The sequence below is a fragment of the Delphinus delphis genome, chromosome 11 (genome assembly GCF_949987515.2).
Source record: "Delphinus delphis chromosome 11, mDelDel1.2, whole genome shotgun sequence".
Classification (NCBI taxonomy): domain Eukaryota; kingdom Metazoa; phylum Chordata; class Mammalia; order Artiodactyla; family Delphinidae; genus Delphinus; species Delphinus delphis.
In genome coordinates, this window is record NC_082693.1 from 68,043,367 (window position 1) to 68,067,774 (window position 24,408).

General features: G+C 34.6%; 1 protein-coding gene across 4 annotated transcripts in view; it reads right to left on the minus strand.

Moving 5' to 3' along the window:
- Positions 1-380: 380 nt before the first annotated feature.
- Positions 381-24,408, minus strand: part of SLC6A15 (solute carrier family 6 member 15) — a 46,434-nt gene continuing 22,406 nt past the window's right edge. For 3 of the 4 annotated variants that reach the window (XM_060023868.1, XM_060023869.1, XM_060023867.1), the window contains 10 exons: positions 23,807-23,964; positions 23,314-23,440; positions 22,099-22,280; positions 15,121-15,231; positions 11,764-12,005; positions 11,473-11,665; positions 10,385-10,577; positions 7,372-7,531; positions 2,864-3,026; positions 381-1,732 (listed from right to left, as the gene is read on the minus strand). In XM_060023868.1, the coding sequence (XP_059879851.1) occupies positions 1,352-1,732; positions 2,864-3,026; positions 7,372-7,531; positions 10,385-10,577; positions 11,473-11,665; positions 11,764-12,005; positions 15,121-15,231; positions 22,099-22,280; positions 23,314-23,440; positions 23,807-23,964 (1,910 nt within the window). In that variant the 3' untranslated portion in view covers positions 381-1,351. The remainder of the gene's footprint in view (positions 1,733-2,863; positions 3,027-7,371; positions 7,532-10,384; positions 10,578-11,472; positions 11,666-11,763; positions 12,006-15,120; positions 15,232-22,098; positions 22,281-23,313; positions 23,441-23,806; positions 23,965-24,408) is intronic. The other variant, XM_060023870.1, reaches the window with a different exon arrangement.

Consider the following 24,408-nt stretch of genomic DNA (forward strand, 5'->3'; position numbering starts at 1 on the left):
CTTTTTAACTAGGTGGCACTCAGTGGAGTTCTGCTTCATCCAATGTCATATATAGACCAGTTTCATAGAAATCATAATTTTTTACACTTCAGAGACAGTACTGACCCAGCAAGCAGTACACACGGTTTCCTGGGAGACGATAAGTATTTTTCCAAGAATTCTGGGACTACATTAGAACACCATTTAACCATAATACTATCTTTTTCCTTTGTCTCTAAAGTGGTGGTAACTCTATTAATCAGTTTATTAATCCCTCTTGGAATATGACGATTAATTATTATGAAATGCCTAAGTGCTGACAGAAGTGCAAGATAATCTAGTTCAGGTGGCACAAGAAAAGTCAGTGAGAAAAACAAACATCATTTTTTAACTTTGTTTATTTGTAGCTTAAAATGTAATGCCATACAATTTTAACAGTCACTTAAAAAAGGATTTATATTTGCAGAAAACAGAAGCAAAACAGAAAGATATGAAATAAAATGCCATCTTGCTTCAAGTTTTCAAATCAGTACTTAGAGTACTAATATACATCTATATACATTGCAAGTATATTTTACAAATATACTATGAGTAATCTTGAAACCGCAATAAATACCAAGTAGGTTTTTAGGCACACGCATAAAAAAATGCGAAATCTGCATAATTCTTGAGAGTGCTGAGTGACTCATTCTTAGATCATTTTCACACATATATTTTACACAAAATATACAGCCATCACACACATGATCCCCAGTCACCTCAGAACCTCACCTTTCATCCCAGCATTAGTGCCTTCTTATTCTTTGATACTATTGCTCTATACAGCTATTACGTAAGAAAATATTTTGCAGTTTTCTTCAACTAATTGCCTAAGAAGGTATCAATGCTACCAAAATAAGTACAGCCTATCTACACAATATGTTCATGGAAGTGTGCTGAGTGGCACCAACTTACAGAACTGGTCATTGTAACCCTGGGGGTTACCCTGAAGGCAAACTTATAAATTTTGAAGTATACCATTTTTGAGTTGCCCATACCATGACATCCAGAAATTATTAGAAACTGAGGTAACACCTGTGGTTTTTAGAGAGGAATCCTTGAAAAAAACACCAAAGGTATTTTTGAAAATTCTGACCAACATGGACCTCAGTTATTGTACACTGTGTCTGTGGCTCTTTCTGTGCAAATGTAAACCAGAGAATCCAAAGGAATGCTCATGTTGAATTTACATACACTGCTAGGATTAAAGATCACAGCCATGGAGCACCTGAGATCGCCCTCTGATAAGCGAAGTCTATCGCTTCTCTTAGTAGAGCCAATGTTCATTGACAAAAATGAACCAGATAAAATCCCACTGATTTTTGCCCCCCAGCTACAAGTCAGATTCTGGCATATCTGGCATATCTGGCATATCTGCCATCAAGTACCCTATTCCATATCGTCCATTGGGAGCAGTATCCAGAGTTGGTGATCCACTCTGTTTTCTATAAATATTTTTACCAAAATTTGGAGAGGACATCTCGCTTGATATCTTTCCATGAATGAGGCTTGCATCATCTCCCTCTAAGTTTATAGGCTCCTTCAGAACCCGTCCTCTCTTATAGGTCACAGATGCTAAATTACCAGAACTATCGTCTATAAGGTTGCAGCGACGAATGATGAAGACAATTGGGACAGGCAATATTGCCAGGACCATCAGAGAGATACAGACAACCATTCCCCACGTTGGGTAGCTCAGAAATTCCTCTGATGCCTGTTAAAACCAAAAAATAATTATTAATAATCTCTTTCTCTGCAGGGACATGAAAAAATATATATTTGTTTATATATATTTGTTTATTCTCAGGTTTATAAGAAAAGAATCTGGTCTAGTCTTATGATTTTGACTAATGAATTGCTGTGGAAGTGACAGTAAGCAACTTCCAGGGCAAAGCCTTAAAGGCCTTGCTGTTTCTGCCTTTGTGTCTTAGAATGCTACCCTGAGTCCATAATGCCTGGAAGAAACCAAGAATGAAAGCTCACATAGAGCCCAGGTCTCCAAGTTTAATCAACTGTATGAGTTAGCTCACACAAGACCCAAAGAAGGATCATCCAGTTCATCCACAGAACCCTAAGAAATAATAAATCATCACTGCTTTCAGTCATTAAGTTTGGGGGTCATATGTTACTAAGTGATAGCTACCTGTTACATGTGCCACATTATCTTTCTAAAATCTGAAATTAAATTTTGAACTACATCTGGCCCCAAGGGTTTTGGTAAGGGATAACAGACTTATTTGTTTAGAATAGTCTTGAATTTAGTTGTTATTATATAGAATTACTGACCGTAGGATAAAGGTCAGAGGTATCTGAAAAATAAGCATTCTGATTTTCTAACTGCTAATATGTACTTTAAGATTGCATTACTATGTAGCTACAGCAACATGACAACAGAAATTGAAATAGTCGTGGCTAATGTAAAACAGTTATAGCAAAACTTTACTTCAGTATTTACTTAAATTATGTATACATGGCTAATGAACAGTTTCATTGTTAGAGTATCTCAGATATAAGTTAGTAAATTTATGCAGGAAAAAATATTTCTGGTGGTTTGATCAATATGTTTTCTAAAGTCAAAGGCCCAATTGGTTCATCTATGGTGACATGAATAAAATTACTTTAATGAGGACCAAGTCAGTACTTTTCATGTACTAAGAAAGTCCACAACATATAAAAAAATCATACATATTTGGGGCCAAAAGAACATAAAAATCTCAAGATCCTCACATAAAAGCAACACCATTCATTTAACCACAAACTATACTGTGAAAAAAGCAAAAAACAAAAACCTCTAAAATGACATTTTATGTATATTTTTATCTACCTTCCTTATTTTGCATTTTACCTTATCTTCAATCCATGCATTATAGCCAGGAGGACTTAATCCCATATTCACAATGCTAGCAATTAGCAGTGATAATAGCATTAGAGGAGAAATATATTTCCACATATAGTAGTAATATCTGTTGGGAGCAAAGCCCAGCATATCCTTTAAGTCTTCCATGAACCTAAATAGAACGAAGGAATTTAATTATTCCTCGAGTTAATATAGCTATATTAAAATATGGTAAATTACATGTCCTTTAAAATATGCATTATATCAATGGTTTGATGGGGGTTAACCATGAAACCCTATGACATTTTACACTGAGTCTAAAAGTCATATTGGAAGATGACTTATAAATTAAGAACATTTATAAAGTAAAATGGAACCAGTTTACTGTAATTTTCATTTGGAGAAAGTCCCTGTAAGTCAATTACTGGAAAGTCTCCTCCAACTGATGATTTCCACTCTATGAACACAATATTTGCAATACATTAAAATTTCCTTGTTTCTTTTTTTTTTAATTAGCCATATGTTATATCATCCAATCCAATTGGTGTTTATATTATCTGACCTCTCATTTCTTTCGGTAGTCTGTTTTTTCAACTGAAAGAAGGTCCATACATTGCAGTTGATGTATGTGTTTCTCAGACCATTTTTCATCTCTAAGTTCCTCGTACATGTCTTCATCGTTTCCTCTGATTTTTTGTTGAATCAGCTGATCACTTTGTCCCACAGTCTGTATTTGGCTGATTGCATTCCCACAGTTTTGCTTCACAAGAGCATTTGATCCTCCTATTTCCCATGAATTAACACTTAGACCTAGTAATGATTAGACTTAACATGTTCTTTTTTTTAAGAGTCAGGTTACTGAGGTACTTTTTACCTGAAGTAAAATTCACCCTTTTTAATTGTGTGATGTTAACACTGTCAGGAACATGTAGCCATTTCATACTTGTCTACATCCCTTAATGTTTATCTCGAGATAAATATTTACTGCCCACCCACCAGCCCTTGTATTAATGTTTCTGCAGACTTCTTGGTTGTCTAAACCTAGTTCTCTCGTAGATTCTTCAAAAAGAGATCGTAGTAACTATATTTCCTAATTTCTTGCATGTTTCTAATTGTTTGTCTGTGGTCACTATACCTGAATGTCAGTTCAGCTGAATTTAAAACCTGTGGCTTACGTTTTTTCCTTGAGAATCATACATATGTCTAACTACATAATATTGTTACAAAAATTTTGTTAACTATTAGATTTTTCTCTTATAAATAATCTTCTTTGCTGTGTTTTGTTTTGTATTATTTTTGCCTGGATGCCCTTTTTCTTTGTCTTGTAGTAACAAGGCTATGTTAGCTAGGCTATGTCCTCGTGTTGGCCTTTATGTCTATTTCTCCAAGTATATTGTTTGCCCTTTCAACATTCAAATTAATTATTTCAGGCAAGTTTCTTCAATTATAGTTTTTAGCATTTGTTCTGGCTACTGTTTCTAGAGGCCTTCATTGTACATATGCTGAACCATCTTTGCTTAACTACTGTGTTTATTTATTTCTCTTAAATCCTTTGTTATTTCTCCTTGATTTTCAAAAGCATCCCTCCTTTCTAGCTTCTAATTCTTCTGAAATTAGGCACTGTGCTTATCATTTTTGTTTTCTTTTTAATTTGATCTTCATTTCTTAAGTGTTTTTCTTTTATTTACAATTATTTCCTGAGTTCTATCACCTCTGTTTTCAAATCTTCCTTTTCTCTAATTATTATTATTCCCAATTTTAAAATAACTGATTTCTGCTCTTCTTTGGTGGCTTCTATCATTTTTAAACATTTATTTCACCTCATTTTGAAGTATTGTTAGTTTTCCATCTATTTTGCATGTGTGCTTTTGTTGTCTGCAGAGATTTTACTCTTTTTTTTAAAAAAAAGATTTTACTCTTTTTTTTTTAAAAAAAGAAACTTTTCTTAAGATTTGGCCACAGTTAAGTGAAATGAATTTTCCTGTGTGTTTTAGGAGGGAGGGATGGGCCTTTCCTCTCTGTTTTTGCAAAGTAATCAAAAAAGGTGGCCTCAGAATTTCTCAGTTCTGTTTACCTCTGCTCTCCTCCTCATACTGACCTGGACTTTCTTTTCTATGGACCCTACTACCTCTCTCCTACTCAACTCAGGTTTTGCTCCCACCACTTCTTCAGTGAAGAGCTTTATCTTGGAAGAGAACTTTGGGTTATTCATTTCAAGAGTTTTTAGAGACCAGATTTCTCCAGCACTGATGATCTTACTGTATTTTGGTCCCTCTGCACTCCGCAGAATGTGGGCAAAGATCCTATAGAATTTCTCCCAGTTTAGCTCACTGTCTTCCGATCAGCCTGCCACACATTGCAGGGAGGACCTGGGGGTGACTGGAAAGCTGTCAGAAGCCCAGCTGCATATCCTCTACCATCTCCCACACGGAAGTGATATCACACAGGTCCTGTGGCTGCCAGTGGTTTGCCCCAACCTTTCGTATTTGAGGGTTCACAGGAATATCTTCTTGCCCGTGTTTATGGGTATTTAGTTCTGCTTTCTAGTCATTCTTTTTCTCTTTCATTTTTAAAAGGAGACTCAGGAAAATACAATCTACGCAGCCATCACTTTCAGCTTTACAGGATCTTCCTTCTCGTTTCCTCTCGTTCATATTTCTTCCTAATCCCTAACTTGCTATGCTCCAATATTTCTTTTTCTGCATTTGAATTTACTGTCTCAAAGGTTTAGGTTTTGAAAGCCTTCTTTCTCTCAACTCTGTGTCTGGAAATGTAGGTAAATGTGGCAGAAGACAGAGAAGAGCTGAGCTCATGACACTGTTGAAGGTGAACAGGAAGAATATAAGGTTGCTACGACATTTAAAGGAGGGGAAAGTAAATAAATGAGAGCATTTTAGACAGGAGAATTCTAATTCTGCTCATAGGACAAGATATGAGCTTTAGAAACCAACAGACCTGGTTGCGAATCATAGCTCCATCATCTTTTAATGTATATCTTAGTCCTTCTGAGCTTAATTTTTGGCATTTTCGAAAAAGATAATACCTGTCTTGGAGGATTATTGTTATACTCATAGACAACATATGCAGAGCACACTACCTCACATACAGCAGAAATTTATAGATGCAAGTATTATTAGTAGTAGTATTCTTCCTGTTGTTATAATGATTATTATTTAGGAACTACGAAAAAGAAATATTTACTACTCTGCCTATTGTAAATGTTGAACTGTCTAAATGGCAATCTAAATTATGATCTTATTGTTCCATAGATCAGTCCAATAACAATGTCAAATTCCAACACAGTGCAGGTTAGGAGTTGGCGGTAGCTTGGTAGAGTGTAGAAATATCTGGTTTTGAAATTAAAGTCCTGGCTCTGCAACTAACATACTGTGTCCTCCTTTACAAGTAGGGCCAATTTTCCATCTAGGATATGGGTAATATTAGTTACCACAGATTGTTATAATGACTAACATTAAATGCGTGTCATACGGCTATTACTACTATTGCTATATAGTACATGATCATTAAATGTAAGTTCCCCTATCTTTCCTTGCCTGGAGCTTTTGCCAGTAATAAAAACATTCTTTAGGTTTTGTCGCAAAGCTCACTCAATACCAATAAAGTTCTTTATGTTGTTTAAGAGGACTCTGGTCCTCAATTAACTTATTCCTACTTCACAGAGACCTCTAATAAGCCTGATGGTCTTATTACCTTTAGTTAATCCATATATGTTAACTAAAGACCACAACTTTAAAAAATATTGGACAAGGCCTCCAGAAACTTTTTTTATTCTGAGACTACTCTAATGCTTCATTTCACGCCAAGTATATATACTTTTCAAACCGATCAGGTATATAATTCAAAGGTTTAAGCATCTCATGAAGTCATGACTCCACATAAATAAGAAGTTTGTGTACAGCAAATGGCATATATATCCTGGAGCATCATATATATATGCCACTTCCCAAAATTGGCCTGCGACATAAAACATTGTGTAACATGATAAAATAAGGCATTTTGTAGCATAACAAAATAAAATTCCTCTTGTAAAACAGGTTAGCAACGTAATTAGAAGTATAGTCTTTAGAGTTAAGCAAAAATGGCTATGAATCCCAGGTCTGCCTCTGTTCAGGTGTGTGAGGAGCAAGTCACTTGGTGTCTCACGAAGCCCGCATTTTCTTATCTGTAACAATAGCTGAAAACAACTGAACGAGGTTCTTGGAACTTTGCCAACATGCTCTAACCCTTGGAAGTTCCTATCTGATAGCCAGAATTAAATCAAAGCTCCAAAATCCTAAACTACATTACCATCTACACCATTCCATCTAATCACCTAATAAGGGGATATACTTCATTAAAATGATCGAATGAAGAGGAGCCTGCAAAAGATTTGATTTTTGTGGCGAGGAATTTTTCCCTCTAGTCACTTCCCTCCTCTTCTAAATGAGATATATATTAACAATTGGTCTTTCCAAGAGAGAGATGAAAAATGAATGCATAAGAGAGAATATACTTACTTATCTATGCCATAAACAAAGGATACAGCAATATTCTCCAAAATGACTACAATTAGCAGAGGCAGGGTAGCAGAATAATCATCAAACATTGTAACAAAGTAATTCCCAGAGCGCTGCACAAATATCAGGCCAATACAAAATGCCAGAAGACAACAGATAACTGGACCAAAGGAATAAATAAGAAAATTAAGCCCTACTCAGAGTCAAGTCTTTTAAACTTCATTATAAGTTATTATACGCAAACAATAATTTTGTTTCCACTTTTATAAGTTGTCAATGATACAAATAGGATACCTTTCCTGATACCATGGACTATAACATATTGGGAATTAGTTACCTGGATTTAGCCCCAGATTTAATATGAATTCATTGTAAGACAGTAACTCAACTCATCTCGAGTCTGTGGAAACGTGTTTACTAAACACAGATAACAAATGAGGCAAAACTGAGGATATATTAAAAGTATAACTCTCCATGCCCTTCTTCTCATTATTAATAGCAAAGTGACCTTTCCAGGCAGCAAATGTTTGTGGGTCATTTCTACTTTTAAGAATGTTTTATAGTTTTGGAAGCAATACTGAATTTTGAAATTAATAATGAGATTAGTGTAGCTTATAATAAGACTATGATAACATGTATTTTTCTGTCTGATTGAAATATGGTTATTGTTAAAGCATAACTGAAAAAAATCTGATGAGACCTTGCCTTAGCAGCAATCCATAGCTCTGTCCTGATAGTGCCCAAACAGATTAGTTGGGAATACATCTGTGACAGGGTTGGGCAACCTGATTCTCCAGGTAACTAAGAAGAACCATCTAAAAGGAGTTTCTGCAGCAGTACTGAAGAAAGATGCAGAAACTTCTAACCAGCTACCCTTAATGTAGAAAGTTAGAATTCTGGAATCCATATGATATTCCCATATTTTTGTTAGACTCTTTATTCTCTCTTGCACGTTGGTAGAGAAGACCTCGAAAATAAAAGATGACTGTGTTCTCTTTCTCAAACAGCTTTTAGCAGAGGTGAGTAAAAGTGAAAGAAGTGGAGCAGGTAAGGGCAGTTCAGAAGGGGAGAAAAGACATCCTGGGGGTTCCATCTGATGGGGGTTCCCTAAAAATCTCAATAAGTATGGGTTAAATTAAGCCGTTTCCTCCATCTTGTAAGCGCTATGCTAGTGGTATGAGTTACGTCGTACATAAGTGAATATTATATATAAACATACCATGCAGAAAAGGAAAAGTAGCATTCACTTGGAGTCTAATGCATATTGAAATATTTGAATGCTTGTCACGGCAAATTGTACTCAAAGTCTCAGGATCCAAGTAACTAACGGAGCTTGGATTTGAACCACAGCCTGTGTCACTCTCACTCTCTCCTAATTACATTATAGTATAAGGTAGATAGGAAGAAAGTGTATTCCAGGTGGTAAAGACACTGAGAGTTTTGCTGACGATGTGAGAGGAACAGATAATGAGTAAGTCACTTATCTAAGTCCTACTGTCCTATCAGAGGAGATGAAAACATCTGACAAAGGTGATGGGGGAACATTTCATCTAAGTATATAAAACATGACTCAAAGTAGAAGTATGATCCCAGAATACAGGTAACAGGCGTAGAGAGTATATTCCTCTTTACTCTGACCTAAAGGTCTTCCACTGGGAGTTACCAAATACTCACATGTGTGTTTCTCCCTCTACACTGTTGTTTTCCCTTTAATTTTGCAAACCCTCTTACCACAGGAGGGTTGGGATATGGGGCAAAGACGAGGAAAGCAGCAAAGATGACTGTTACTTAGTCTGCATGTCAGGCAGGGTATTGATAGCCTTAAAATAAATAGAAACTGCAGAAGTAGAGACTGCCTTTCAGGAAAAGACAGAGACATTTCTCATTTATGTTCAGCTGAATCAAAGATATTTAGATGTAAATATCTCACAAACTGCTGAAATTGTTTTATACACACACACTTAGCAGAAGGGTGAGTGATAAAGATATATATGTATTTGAGAGTTATTTACACATAAATTATTACTAAATCTTTCAGAGCTAAAAACAGAGCCTTGGGGAGCTTGTGTACCACTGCCCAGCATTTAAGATCATCTGTGTATTTTTTCCAATTAATTATTGCATCACTTACCAACACTCTTGCTGCACTCTGGTCTGGCTGGCTTCCCCGCTGCTTCCTTTGTCTCTACTTGGCTATGTTTATGAACACTATCCTCTGACCCCCTGAGAAGACCCCTCCCCTTTCGAATTCAATTTCCACGCCTTTCGCTGACAGTTCCCTCATATATTTAGATGACCTCTGCTGCGTCTTAATTCATAGAACAGGTAAAGTCCCTATCATGCTATCAGTATATTACATGGTACAAGTCTTATCTACACACCTTGATTTTAATTATCAGTCCTATTCTTTTTAGAGGAGAGGCTCTCCTATATCTCTGTATCTCTGTTGTAATTTCTCTTATATCCTTGATATCCCTCAAATGTGAGGACCATGCAACACACAACCAGTACTTTAATAACTACTTGTAGATTGGACTTTTAACAACCATCAATATTGATAAATTGTGTTATTGTCTTTCCTACCTAGATGTATTAACTTCTATCAGGCTACAATTGCTCTTTTATATGAGAACTCAGTTTAGGTTTATCAATTTCAGCTATGCACTTTTGGAAAATCCAATGACCTGAACTACTATTTTTATAATTATCTGAGTTGAATACAAAATTATACATGAACATTCTGTGACTTTGTTCTAGCGCCAGTAATTCATGATAATGACATTATTACTAATAAAGAGTAATAGAATAAATGATCACTAATAATGAAGAGAATCTGTATTAAGTATGTCATTTGCATATTATATAAATAAAGCCCTAAATAACAAATACTAGTATTATTAATAAGTAGACATTAATAATAAACACTTTTCCTATTTCCATCTCCGATCTCTCACCAAGGGTAAAACAGCCCGCCACATCAGTTCAATGAAAAGTCAAATACATAAAAACTAACCAGTGAGAATTTCTTTCCTCACTTTGAATGTGTCCACAATGGGTGTGATGATCCCTTCAATGGTTCCAAACATGCTGCCAAGCCCTAGATTTACCAGCATGAGGAAGAACATCACTGACCAGAAGGGAGATGCAGGGAAATGTGTCATTGCTTCTGTAAAGGCAATAAAAGCTAAGCCAGTCCCCTGAACAGCCTGTAAGATACACAAAACAGCCACGTTAATACAGAGCAATATGAAGTGCTGGCTATATATACATCAGTTGCAAAGGGCAGGAGAACTCTGAATAATGCATGGGAGTTACTGGAGATAAACACGCTGATACCATGTTGTCTCCTAAGAAACTGTGCCTCTAAATAAAATTCAAGGTGATCGTGTTATCTCATAAAAACAGCAGGTAGACCAAAATTTTAAAAGAACTTTAAGAGTAAGTTAGTAATTAAATCTTTCCTTCCAGAATTCGAGATTTTTATGTTAATGATGGCTTCATCCATAATTTCCTGCACGTGATTCTTTATGTTTAGTCTCAAGTACAGTTAGCTATCTTAAAGCAAGTGATTAACAGCCAATTTCTCCATTATATTTTCCTTTTTGCCAATGTAAAGAGAGGGTGACAATTAATGCAAGGCTATTTATTCATGTTCACCTATGTCGTGTTTATTAAAATGTATGACAGTGGCTAGAAAAAGGACTTAATCATGACTTGTTGAACACAATTATTAAGATGAGCAAATATCATTCATGTGTCCAAACAACCATACCATATGTACATGATAATTGCAATTCAAGTTTTGTATTAAATATTATACCCGGAAAGGTACCAGACTAATTTCATTTTCTGGGATGAAAATCACCTAATTTATACCCATATTTTAAATTATTGTGGCTTAATCAGTGAAACTGCTTTTCAAAGTAAAACAAACATTTTTGATTTAAGAAAATATGTTCTCTGAAATAAAGAATGTGAATTTTGAAACAGCATGATCTTCCACAGGTATTTTAAAGATCATTTTCCTAAAAGAAGTCTTCTGGGTAATATATATTTTAAGTTAATAAGAATTATTTTATCGCATAAACATAGCCTACTAACTTTATTTAGCTCATCTTCAATTTGACAGGAATTGAGTTGAAGAGAAGGAAACTCTTCTTCTTTCACTTTTTGAACGATGTCATAAACTAAGTGATAATCTTCCGCAGTAACAGCTGAAAAGTTGATATGATGGGGAATAATATCTTGACTAATGTTGCCCATTTTCACAAGTTTGATGACCATTTCCAAATTTCTGAAAAGGAAAACAACATTAGTGAACACATGGGTTTGGGAAGGAGATTTTTTAATATAATTATGCCATCAAAAGCTAAAGGAAATCAACAACCATACTCTGCAATGCATTTCTCATTTATGACATTTGCTTTGAAGCCCAGAACTGCAAACACCACCAATGTTGCCAGGATAGAAGTAAAAAAATTGATGAAGGACACCAGGACGGCATCAAAGTGGCAGTTGTTGTCTCTCTTGTTGTAGCTTGAAAAGGCAATGACGCCACCAAATCCCAGACCTAAGGCAAAGAACACCTGAGCTGCAGCTTCTCTCCAGACCTTGGGCTCCAGCATTATTTCAAGCTGTTTAAAATTAAACAGAATATAAGTCAGCTGCAAAAAAAAATTTCAGAATAATCTACAAGGAATTGGTTCTATTGTTTAAATATATCATTATGCACCCAAAGATTATTTAAAACAGGGGGATAGTCTGTTCTTAAGTAGAAAGAACAAATTTTTCACTTAGGAATAATACAAGGAATATGAATAAGAAAGGCTACAGACTATTGAAACTTTAGACGGAGATGTTACTTAAATACACGGAGAAAATACGTATATGGGAATTTTTAAATATCTTTAAGACAAATCATCAAAGGAGTATTTGGGAGAGAAATGAACTATCTTCAGTTATTCTTATTTATTATCTTTGTTTTCTTTCCAAAGCAAAATAAATCAGTTAGCCATAAAAGTTAAATAATTATTTAACAAATACCCTAAGTTTTGTGTTTTCTTAAGTCTAACAGCCAAAGCAGATAATAATTATAAGCTGGGTAGAGCTGAACTATTTGTACTTTGCATATTCAGATAGGTATTATTCATTCATTGAGTAGTTTCCTGAAAGCCTTTTCTTTGAAAACAGAAGAAATTCAACCATATCATCACTAAGACCTTTTCAGATCCAAAGTTCTAAAGTTTGGAATCTGTGCTGAACATATATTTCAAGTAACTGTGCTTCACTTCTTAAACAATTATCACTGTATATAACCAGACCTTTTAAATGGAACTATTAATATTAGCCATACCTGGCACAGACCTCAATAAACAATTAAGTCTGATTTCAGTAGCAGTAGTGTTTAAATTGGTATTTTATCTCTTTTCACCATTGCGGTGAAATTGCCTTTATTGGGAACAATGCCAAATGTGGTTAAGAACATGAGTTACATAGACACTTTCAGATCCTGATTCTGCCATTTAATAATCTAAAAATAGTGCAACCTAGGGCAGGTGGCCTGTCCACTCTGAGTTCAAGCTTTCTCAACTGAAAGATGAGAGTAACAAGACAGGTACTACTTATCACATTGCCTGCTGCCCTCGAAGTCCTCAATAATTGCTAACATATGGACTATAGTGGCAGGCAGACTGATAAGCACTTTATATGGATGATCTCATTTAATATTCACAACAATCAATGAAATTGTGGCTAATATTATCTGCATCTTAGAAGAGTTAAGTAACCTGCCTCAGGTTACACAGCACTTCTGGGGTAGAGCTGACATATGAACACAGGTAGATTTCAAAATGCGTAAGCTCTCAAACATTAGGATATGTTGTTCAATTAATTTTAGTGATTGTTACTGAAATTTATGCAATGTTATCATGAAACATAATCATGATTATATTTATAATTTATTTTCAATTAACTAAAATATGCATACTGCTTACTGACTATCGCTGCTACATTACCATTCTACGGTTGATGCCCATCTAGTAAAATACACTCATTCAACTGTCTATCTCCACTTTGCCCACTAGATGGCAGACAACACCTATTAATAAAGACATTCTGATTATTTCCAATTCAGGAATTAAATCTCCATTCACTGGGAATATTTCGTGTGCTTAGGTACTTTCTCCCTTACATAAATAATGTAAATTAAAAAGTTATTGACAACTCCTTATCGTTATTATATTAACTATCATCCTACAGTGGCCTAATACAGAATCTTATCAACAGTCCATGAAAAGTGAGCTGAAGAAATAATTAACTCTATTTTAATAGTTATCTCCAGTTCTGGTTTAAAATGTTAACAATGCTGCAGCTTTAAATACGGGGACCGTGTAAAAGCATCATATCAAAGTATTTAGAGTCTAAAGTATCTATTTAAATTAAATATTTAGAATTATGTCACAAACAATTGCCAACACAGGGAAAGGTGATATTCCAGGAATTCACAACAAAGCTAGTTGTTTTTAACTCAGAGAACTTTTTTTTTTGATATTGCAAATATAAATATTTTGGTCACTAAGTACGGCCCATCTGAGGCTGATTTAAATTATAATGTAGCTGAAATTCATAAATCTGAAGGAATTATTCACTGAGGAGTTCCAACAACTCTAAATGATAAACAGAACTTTAGAACTATTCGAGAAAACCAGATCACAGTGTCAACATTTTTGCTACTCGAGAATGAACACCACGTTGGAACCAGATACACAAAGAACACAGCCTCTGTGACACAGTATCAAGGCAGCTGCCAGGAGTGACAATTCCAAGGAGGCTAAAATCTTCTGCCCACATCTCTCAGCACCATGCTTGGCTGCACAGTCATCATTCAGACAACTTCCAATTTCTGAGCTAATTTTGAAATTGTGTTTTTATAACTCGTTGTCTGCCTATGATGGAGTTAGCAAACTAATGTGAAGTGTAATGTCAGTGTATAACCAAAATATATGTACACCTCAAACTTGATTTTTCCTGTCAAATCAATATAACAAGTCCACAAGGATTAATCAAGTCAGCTCTAAGTTAAACAATGGAGTCTAAGTTCCGAGCCTTTTAGGAAACCTAATGAGAATTTTCCTAAAATGCATACGCATTTATAAAAGTTACAGAACTTCCCAAATGCACTAATGTTAAGTACTATTCTAGAAAATACAAAACTGCAAAACGAAACAAAGTAGGAAACCTTGAATTTCTCCTAGACAGGATTTAGAGGGCAATAGGGTTCTTAACCTGGGTCCATGGATTTTAGGTGATCTGTCAACCTCCTGAGACACTAAGCAAATTAATATGTTCATTATTTGCTCTGGTAAGAAGATTCCATTATCAGGTTTTTTTCAAAGGGGTCCATGTCAAAAGGTTAAGAACCACTGAAATAGAGGAGGAAGAGTAAAGACTGAAAAGTTCTAAAATATACCAGTGTAAAAATGGGAAGTTAATTTATTATAAAATAGGAATTTTTGAAGTTTAAATAGTGAAACTCACTAATGGGGCCTTTAAAATTGGAGAGAGATGGATATAATTATAGATGTCCAAAAGCTCCGGTTTTACTAGGCTGTTTAACATAACAGCTATAATTTAATAGTCTAGTGCACATAGGTTAGAACAATTATCCCTTAAATCTAACTGTGGGAACATTTTAACAATAAACATAAGGCTTTTGTGATCATAAGCCTTAACTAGAAATACAGTACATACCTCAGGGGTAAACATGTGACGGATGCCATCAATTGAACCATTTAAAAGGAGTGCTCTGATTAGGAAGCATATAAGTACCACATACGGGAACAGAGAACTAAAATACATGATCTGCAAAGTAAGAAAGATTTAAAAAAAGTGAGACATCCTAACGACTATTTTCTTTTTCATAGTTAAGATTATGTGTTCCGTTCTATACCGTGAAAGTGGCACTTTTTATAATATGATAAATAATACTTTTAATACCTTGCATAGCCATCATATCAGAGTGGCTTAATAGCCTTGATTCAATGTGACTAGTTAAGATTCTATTTGAGATATAACAAAAAATAAATTTTCCTTATTTAAACCCCTTTTAAATAGCCCATAGGTATGGTGTAATTTGAATAGTGTTGATTCCTTACAGTTCACAAAACAAGCAATATTTAAGAGAAATGAATGGACACTAACTCATTAACAAATTTCTACTTTATTGTTTGAGGTAGCAAAAAAAAAAGTCCTTTTTTTGTTTGTTTTTAATTAAGCAAAGTTCCATTATAATTCTTTAAAGCTTCTGGAGTAGAGAGTGGTCCTGTTAAAGTTCCTACAGAACTTGAATAATAGTGTAGAGATTTTATGTTCTACTTCAGAAGTTTCATCATTAAAGTTAAGCAAATGTTTATCATAGAAAAGCAGTTGTCCTAACCAGACATGTACTGCCTCCTTGACATCTCCATGTGGTATCCAAAACTTTCCCGATTTTCCCCCAAAGCTGTCCCCACCCAACTCCATCTCCCACCACCCATCCATTTGCTAAAGTCAAACATCCAGAAGTAGTTCTGCACTATTTGTAATATTCTAGTTTCCAAGCTACCACTCAGGTTATCTCATTCCCTGCTTAACCCACTCCAGGGATCTCTAATGCAGTTGGAGTAAAAGGCAAATTTCTCCCTCTGTCCTGCAAAGCCTTAGACTAGGCTGCCTACCTGCCTGCCCCACCACTCTTCCCCTAGCTGAGCTTCAGCCCCGAGGGAAACCAAGCTCTTTAGCTTCAGGGCCAGAGCAGGCTGTGCCCTCAGTCTGAGGTATTCATTTCCCTCATCTGTCCGAGACTCGCTCCTCTTTGTTATTTTACGTATTATCTTCATTTTCTCAAGACTACCTAGAACACCCAGAATAAGGTGATGCCTTTTTCTCATCCAGTATACCTCCATCTGCCCTCCTCCATGCCCCATGAACCTTCAATATTATTTTGTTTTGTCTTGACAGCATTTAACACTGTTGAAATTATCTTGTTTATTTGTTAATTTTCAATCTCCCCTACTGGAATATAAGCTCTGTGAGGGCAAGGACTTCTTCTCTCCTGTTCACTACCAAATCTCAAATACCTAACAGAGTTCCTAACACATAGTACGTATATAATACTTATCTGAGGAGGAAGGAATGGAGGAAGGGTAGGAAGAATGGAGAAAAAAACTGCCATAGCAGAGGATGGCTCAGGCAGGTTAGAGATATGGAATCCTATAGTAACTGTAGACAAACAATAGGTAAGTCAACACAATAATTTGCCCCTCTTCTACTGTTCTGTATACCTTATAATTATATTAAGCATTCTAAGAAAAAAATTAATATTACAAATAAAATCTCAGCATAATTAGAAACCCATATTTTTTCTAAAAATAATTATATTTTAATTAGTTGTAAAGAAATATAATTTTTTGATCATTTCAAAATGGTATAATTTTTTAAATTTTTATTTATAAAAATGGTATAATTTTTAAATTGCATCCATTCATCCACATTTCTTGATTTCTTCTTATCAGAATGCTTTTAGATGGAGTACATTTTTTTCATTCTTTCTGCCCCCTTTTAGCATTCTTTAAATTTGTGGGTCTACTATATATCTATTCAAGTAGCCTTGATCTCACTTGATTACAGCTATTCCTTTTATGATTCTTCTTCACAAATCTTGGGGCTAACCAGAAGCATGGATTCACCTTTGCACAATTGCTTTGTTTTTTTTTTTTTTTAACAGAACTCAAATTTGCTGCCTTATAAATGACTTAAAGGACTTCCATTAATGCATTTATTTTAAAAATGAAAATGAAGGCTGCACACTAAAATAATCTGGATAGTTTGATTATGATTTTTTCCAATAAATACAGTGTACCCTCAGTATATTTTTAATATAATTTCAAATTAGAAGCTAAAGGAAGAAATGATTCTTCCTGTATGTGTATTTGCCCAGGCTAAACAACTCTAACACACCTGAATATGGTTCTCTTCCCCACATCCCATAACAACTGACCAACAGGTCCAATTGACTCCAAATTTCATCTGTCCCTTCGTTTTCATCCTCAGTGATGTGTCACTTTTCACTATTAGCTTCCTCCTCATTTTGCCTCTTGATTTTCCCTGCCAGCTCTCCTCTTCATCCCTGAAATTCATCACCCACACTGCTACCAGAAAGATCTTTCTAAGGATCTGATGGTGTAATGAACTGCTAAAAATCTTCAAATATTTCACACCGTTTGTTAAGTAACAGCCAGTCATTTTACCAGTGTCCATAGATACTTTAATACCTGCAGTCAACTTACATTTCCAGCCTCATTTCCCACAAGCTTCACAAATTGTATGTAAAAGTCACACGGGGTTACTCAGCAAACTTTGGGCTTTGCACATGCTGTTTTCCATGCCTCCAATGTCCTCTCTCTGAAGTTTCTGGTGAACTCTTCTTCAACTGTCAAACTCTAGCCCAAAAGTTACCTGCTTTGTGAAGCCCTCCCCCAATTCCAGGTTAATTTCAGTGGCTGCCTCTATGCTCTATACTGTCATACACTTTTTATTTGTACATCTTACTGCATTTATTCTGCTGTCATTATTTGTCTCACCCATTAAATTATGGGTTCCATGAGGATAAAGATGGTGGCCTATTAACCTTTGCACATTCTTAGATACTCAAAAATATTGTACATTAAGAGAGAATTCATAGGAAGTTTTCCTTTCTGTACACATTCCCTAAAAAAAAAAAAAAAGAAACAAACAAAAAACCCTCATCTTTATTTTACAGTATTTTAAAAATTAGGTACTAATTATATGATGAGACATTTCAAATTTCATTTATTAATTCAACACATATTTGAGTTCTTAATACTCATCTGGCTTCAGTGATAAGACTCTGATAAGATAAGGATAGCTTTGTCCAAAAAGGAACAGGACAATTTCATGTTGGATGCAACATGGAGAAAAGTAACAGTCAAGATTTTAAACACTTAAAAACTTAAGTAGTAATAGGTAGTGTTCACACCTGAATTTTTTTCTTCTGTGAGCAGGTAAAGGACAAATATTTAATCATTAAATTCTGAGATTTAAAGATGTGTCTTAGGTCAGCATTTTACAGAGGTATCCATGTTGTGCTTTTAAACACAAATTCATTTTATTTAATCATATGGGTCTCATAATAATAAAATTGTCAGTTGAATAATATTATTGAAAATAGTTTAAATTCTACCTGACTATATGTAAAATGCTACCCCAAACACTTTCTCCTTATTTTATATTTTGCATTGCTACCTGATATTATTTTATGATTTGTTTATTGTCTGCCTCTGCCACTAGAATGGACATTCCATGAAGACAGGTATTTTGTCTGCCTTGTTCACCACTGTACCTCCTGAGCTAGATCAGTGCCTGGCACATAGTAGGTGCTCAATAAATATGTGTTCAGTGAGTAGATGAATGACCCTTAAGTATTATTCTTAAGAACTTGGAAGTGAAACAATGAAATATGTTTCTCTGGCTGATTTTAAGACTCCCTGGGCCTTAAAAACTGACATGCCTTTCACAGTAAGTGCATTCAGTAAGAGACATAAGTTTATCAATCAAAATGTTGCATGAAAATATTTTCATTTTACTCAACTATTAAAAAAAAGAAAATATATGAAATCATTTAGTTGTTTTTCTCTCTTACATATTAAAATGTTTATTTTAAACATACCTTCAGAAAGAGTCATTCTCTTTGAGGATTTCATAGCCTAGTTCTAACTCTGCCACTTATCAGTTGTTTAATTCTGGCCAATTATTTATTTTCCCTAAGCTTAACTTTGCAGTAAAATGGGGATAAGAACATGCAAATCATCTTGCTGCTAGAAAGATTAAACAAGCTAATGTATGTAGAGTACTTACTTAGCACAGTAGTAGTACTAATGGCAAAGTAGTGCTAGTAGAAAATATTAGAGTTAGAAGAAAGCCTAGAGCTTCTCATTTCTATCTTTCCCCTGGGGGCAGGCATCCCTTGCATAGAGGCTCCAACAAAGGGACATGCAACCATACCACCTCTGTTGGACCACCTCCAGTAGTGCTGAGCTCTCTACCACTGTGCAACTGATTTCATTGTTACTAGGCTTGATTCCTGAAAGGTCTTCCTTTCCTTAAGATTTACCACCATCCCGCCACTCTGCATAATTCCAAATATTTGATCATGGTCCTGTTCTCTGTGACCACACAGAATAAGGCTTATTCCTCTTTTTATTCAACTATTGGAAGACTGTGATCACAAAGCTGAGATGGCTCTTTTCCATAACAAAGTAGTAAAGATTTCAGTAAAATCCAGTATTACAGGTGTGGTTCAACTGGCATGTGCCTACCTGACCTAAAGGAGAATGACACTGTCATACTCCTGTCTTAATTCATGCAGTTTCAAATTAGCATTGTGTGTGTGTGTGTGTGTGTGTGTGTGTGTGTGTGTGTGTGTGTGTGTTTTGGCTAGGGATATCACAAGTTGACTTTTCTTTCAGCTGCTAAATTCTCTAAGTTTTTTTTTCACATACTACCCTTAAACTTCATTACCCTTAAACCATATATCTCTATACTGCATTTGTGTGATTGTTTATTTGGAAGCTTTTTTGTTTGGCAGGCAAACAGAGCTTTACATTTATTCCTAATAAATTTCTTATTATATTTAGCTCATTGTCTCAGAATGAGGAATTGTCACAATTTAGATGTTCATAACTTTGTTCATATTACTTACAGCTTTCTCCCCATCTGTGCCTACTAAATTTTTTCTTCAAAGTCTGCTGAAAAGCTACCCTCTCCCTGAAGCCTTCTTGTTGAAATAATAAACTACATGTAGTCTATAAATTGTATTAAATTTTTCCAGATAAAGTTATATTACACGACATAAGAAAAACATCCCCAATGTTGTGATAAGAAAAGGATGAATAGTTCTTTAAATGATAAGACACATACTCAGACAAAGAAGAAATAAAATGTGGTGGTAAGACTCGAGCAGAGGGATTTTTGGACTTCTTTGGCTGACCATAGTTGGTTCTCTTTCTATCAAATGACATCACCTTAGGAAGCACATAAATGTGGTTAGATTTGGCTTAGGAATCTAGTCCTTTATTTATAACTTGACTGTAATGGGGCCCTGACATAGTAGAAGACACACCAAATGGAACGAATTAATTGAACTTACTTAATCACAGAATACACTAACATTCACAGAATATGGTGTTATCTACCACATTCATTTCTACAAAGGAAAAATGGTATAGAAGTTCCATCAGGAAGGTAAATGTAAAATCAGCTGTGATTAACAAGTTTAAAAAAATTGTCAAACATTTCTAATTAAATATGAAGTAACAGGAAGCAAAGATGAATTAGACAGACTTCGCCTAAAAGAGTTCACTTTTTGTGGGAAAAAATATACCACAGTGAGAGACGTTATAGTGTTGCAATTAAATAACATGGGCTTTAGATTTAGACAGAGCTGGGTTTGATCCAGGTACTAGCATTTACTAACTGTGATTCTTTGAGCAAGTTACCTGTTTTCTCAAACTTGTTCTTTTATCTGTAAAGCAGGTCTGAGAGTAGCAATTACTTCTTAGAGTTGGTTTTTGTTTTCTTTTTTTTTTTTAAGATTTAATTGAGATAAAGTATATATAGCATTTATCACAGTGCCTAGAACAAAGTAAACAGGTAATAAATTTTGCCTTCTGTTATTGTTCTTGTTCTCATCATTATCAGAATCATCTCCATCATCATCATTTATTACCACTACTACTGCTGCTGCTGCTACTACTACTATTCCCACTCTTACTAGTGTATCATGGTAAGCGGCAATATGTTAGCCTGGAAAGATATATGATCAGATCTATGCTTTGGAAAGAAAAAACAGTAGAGATGGGTTGTTAAAGGGCAGAGAGAAGATGAACCAAGATTAATTCTTGCTATGGTCCAAACAAAAGAAGTAGAGAGCTTTAAAACAATGGCAATAATAATGGGAAAAAAATGTAATATGGAAGCAAAATAGTGAATAACAATTACTTTCCTAATGCATCCTTTTAAAAAATTATCTGATTGACTTCCTGGGGTATCTAGAATTGACTTACTGTCTTTCTCAAGCACAGCCTTATAAAATTTTCCATTTGCCCTGGCAGGCATGCCCTTTAGTCTTTTATATTACTCTGAATTCCTTGTTGAGATATATCATAACTACCTAATGTTCATATCTTTAAGAAACACTCCACACTAGACTATTTTAAAATCTTTTATGCAACTTTTCCCTAGAGCACCTGTAGTAGAGAAAAATGAATGATATAACACAAATAAACAAATTCTTTATTCTACCACTTTTCCCAATTTCCATGATTGGAACTAATCAGAGAACTAAAAACATTAAGGTCAGCTGAATACCAGCAACGAGAAAGGACTTTTAAGTATTGACAAAAAAGCTCAAAACAGATCTTGATAAAATAGGGAAAGATTATAAACAACTTTAGATTTCATTATAAAACACTTATATCTTTATTTATGTCCTTTCCTTGATTTAAATACATTTTTTAAAGCACTACTTTTTACCAATCTTTAATTAACTGCCGAGAGAGTAAAGTGCTACTTGCAGTTTGCCCACACAGGTTTATAGTGGGTGGGGGAGATAGTTCCCAGGAATGGTGATGAGGTGATTAGCAGAAGCAGGAGGGGCTCTAACATACTAACTTTTCCAGAAGACTGAATGCCTTTGATCATAGCCAAGCACACCACAACCCAGGCAGCCAGCAAGCAGACGGTCATCTTCCAGTTTAAGCCCCCACTTTCAGAAATGGAACTGGAAATATTCAGTGCTTCTCTGTACCAATAATAGGTAGTGGCAGAACTTTTTTCGCATTCTGGCTCTACGACTGTAGAAAGAAAGGTAACACAGTCATTTCAGACTATAAAGAATAATGAGGCCATTTCCCCCCCAGTAAGCCTGTAAATCAATTCTTAACTTTTCCTAGAAAAGTACTACTATTCTACAGAAGTATTTAAATCCACAATGAAACCTCAACTGTGCAAAAATGTGAAAAAGTCAACAGACATGAATCCTCTTTGACATTTGTTATTACACATTTCTAAAATAGGAATATGTGAGATTTTTATCAAGGTGATTAAAATGTATCAGGTTTATAGCCCCTTCTGCCCCCAGAATTATCTGATTGACTTCCTGGGGGCAGAGCTGTCAAAAATGCTAGCTTCTAGCCATGTGTGACTTTTGAAATGGAGCTGGTTTAGAGTGACTAGTGCTGTAAGTATAAAGTACAAAGGGGCTTTTAGAGACTTAGTATGAGAAAAACAGTGTAAATTATTATGTAACTAATGTTTATATTAATTATATGTTGGAATGTTAATATTTTGGATATATTGGATTAAATAAAATATTTCACCTGTCCCTTTTTACTTTCTGTAAATATGGCTACTAGGACATCTTAGACTACATATGTGAGTTGCATTCTATATTTACTGGACAGCGCTAGGGAATTGTTCTTTATATTCTAGGATATAAAAATAAATGATAAGAAAACCATAGAAAAACAACCCAAGACATAAAAACAATTCCTTCAATCTAAACTCTTTTTGTCCTCTTTTTTATTTTAATGAAACTGTAAGGCATCAATAAAGATATACAGAATAAAATATTGTCAAAATTTACAATTGAAGGCTTATAATTGTTTACCCTTAACATCATGGGGCACAATAAAATTACTTGGAAAGAGCTAGATAAATTAAATGATGCCAGACATCTATCTTTCTGAGTATGTCAAGGAAAATTTGTTATAGTAACAATTTTGAAAGATTTTTCCACATTATTTAAAAAAAAGAATCTTGAAAGCTCCTGCCTTTACCAACTGTATGATCTTTAGATACAAAAACACTACATGGTACATGTCTTACAAGTGTGTGAAGCATTTTTCACCAAAGGACACTGATCCCAAGGTAGAGGTTGCTGAAAAGACTGAGAAAAATAAAACAAACTCCAGCCAATGATGACATTGTAGTAGAGAGCCACAAAAAAGCATACCTGCAAAATAAAATAGTGTGATTATATTAAACCTCTCATGCCCCTTTCTTTGAAACAATGAGATGAAATGCATAAAACCCATTTAATACTTTAAAAAAAACCTCCTTATTTTATTTTTATTTGAAAAGCATTATCTTTTCTAAAACGATGACTCTCATAGACCTTAAGAACATGTGTTAACAAGATTGAACTACATTTAAATTTACAGCTTGTTCTGTGTATTAGTGCAAGCTCCAGTAGTGTTTTTTTAAAACATGATTAAAGAGTTGAGTAGAAATACACACTCAAAGGTTTCATTTAAATTCAAACTATATAATTACAAACCCTGTAAAAATTATAAGGCATATACCATACCAGGAAACTTACTACACAACTTGCAAATCCAATCCCTCCCAGTTTAGGGCTTATGTAATTCCACACACCAATGCTTCCTCGCCGAATTCTTTGACCCACAGAAAGTTCCAGGAAAAAAAGGGGAATACCTATTACCAGAAGCAGTATTAAGTATGGCAAAAGATAGGCACCTACAGAAACAAGAACAAATAAAATAGATTATATTTTCAACAGTCACAGGAGAGAATACACTAATTCTGATTATCTCACGAAAGATGATATTTAAACTTCCATATAGTATAACTACAAAGGACTTTAAAGAAAATGCAATTTCATTACTTTAAGCTTTCTGGTATTTGAAACTTGAATTTGACTGCTACAAAGAGTTTCTGATAAAAAATAATTATGAAAAAAGTAAGGATACCAATGAATAGTTTTAGTTTCATTTTATTGAAATGGTAAACCAGCTTTATTTTTTGTAAAAATAATTGCTTCCTTAAAATTAATTATTTTCTCAAATAGGTTTCACAAACTCCTGGAAATCTTATTCATACGACGTTAATGAAGTCATTTATTAAATTTTATTCGAACTCATCTAAATCATGCATTTCAAATCTGATAAATCAAAATGAGTG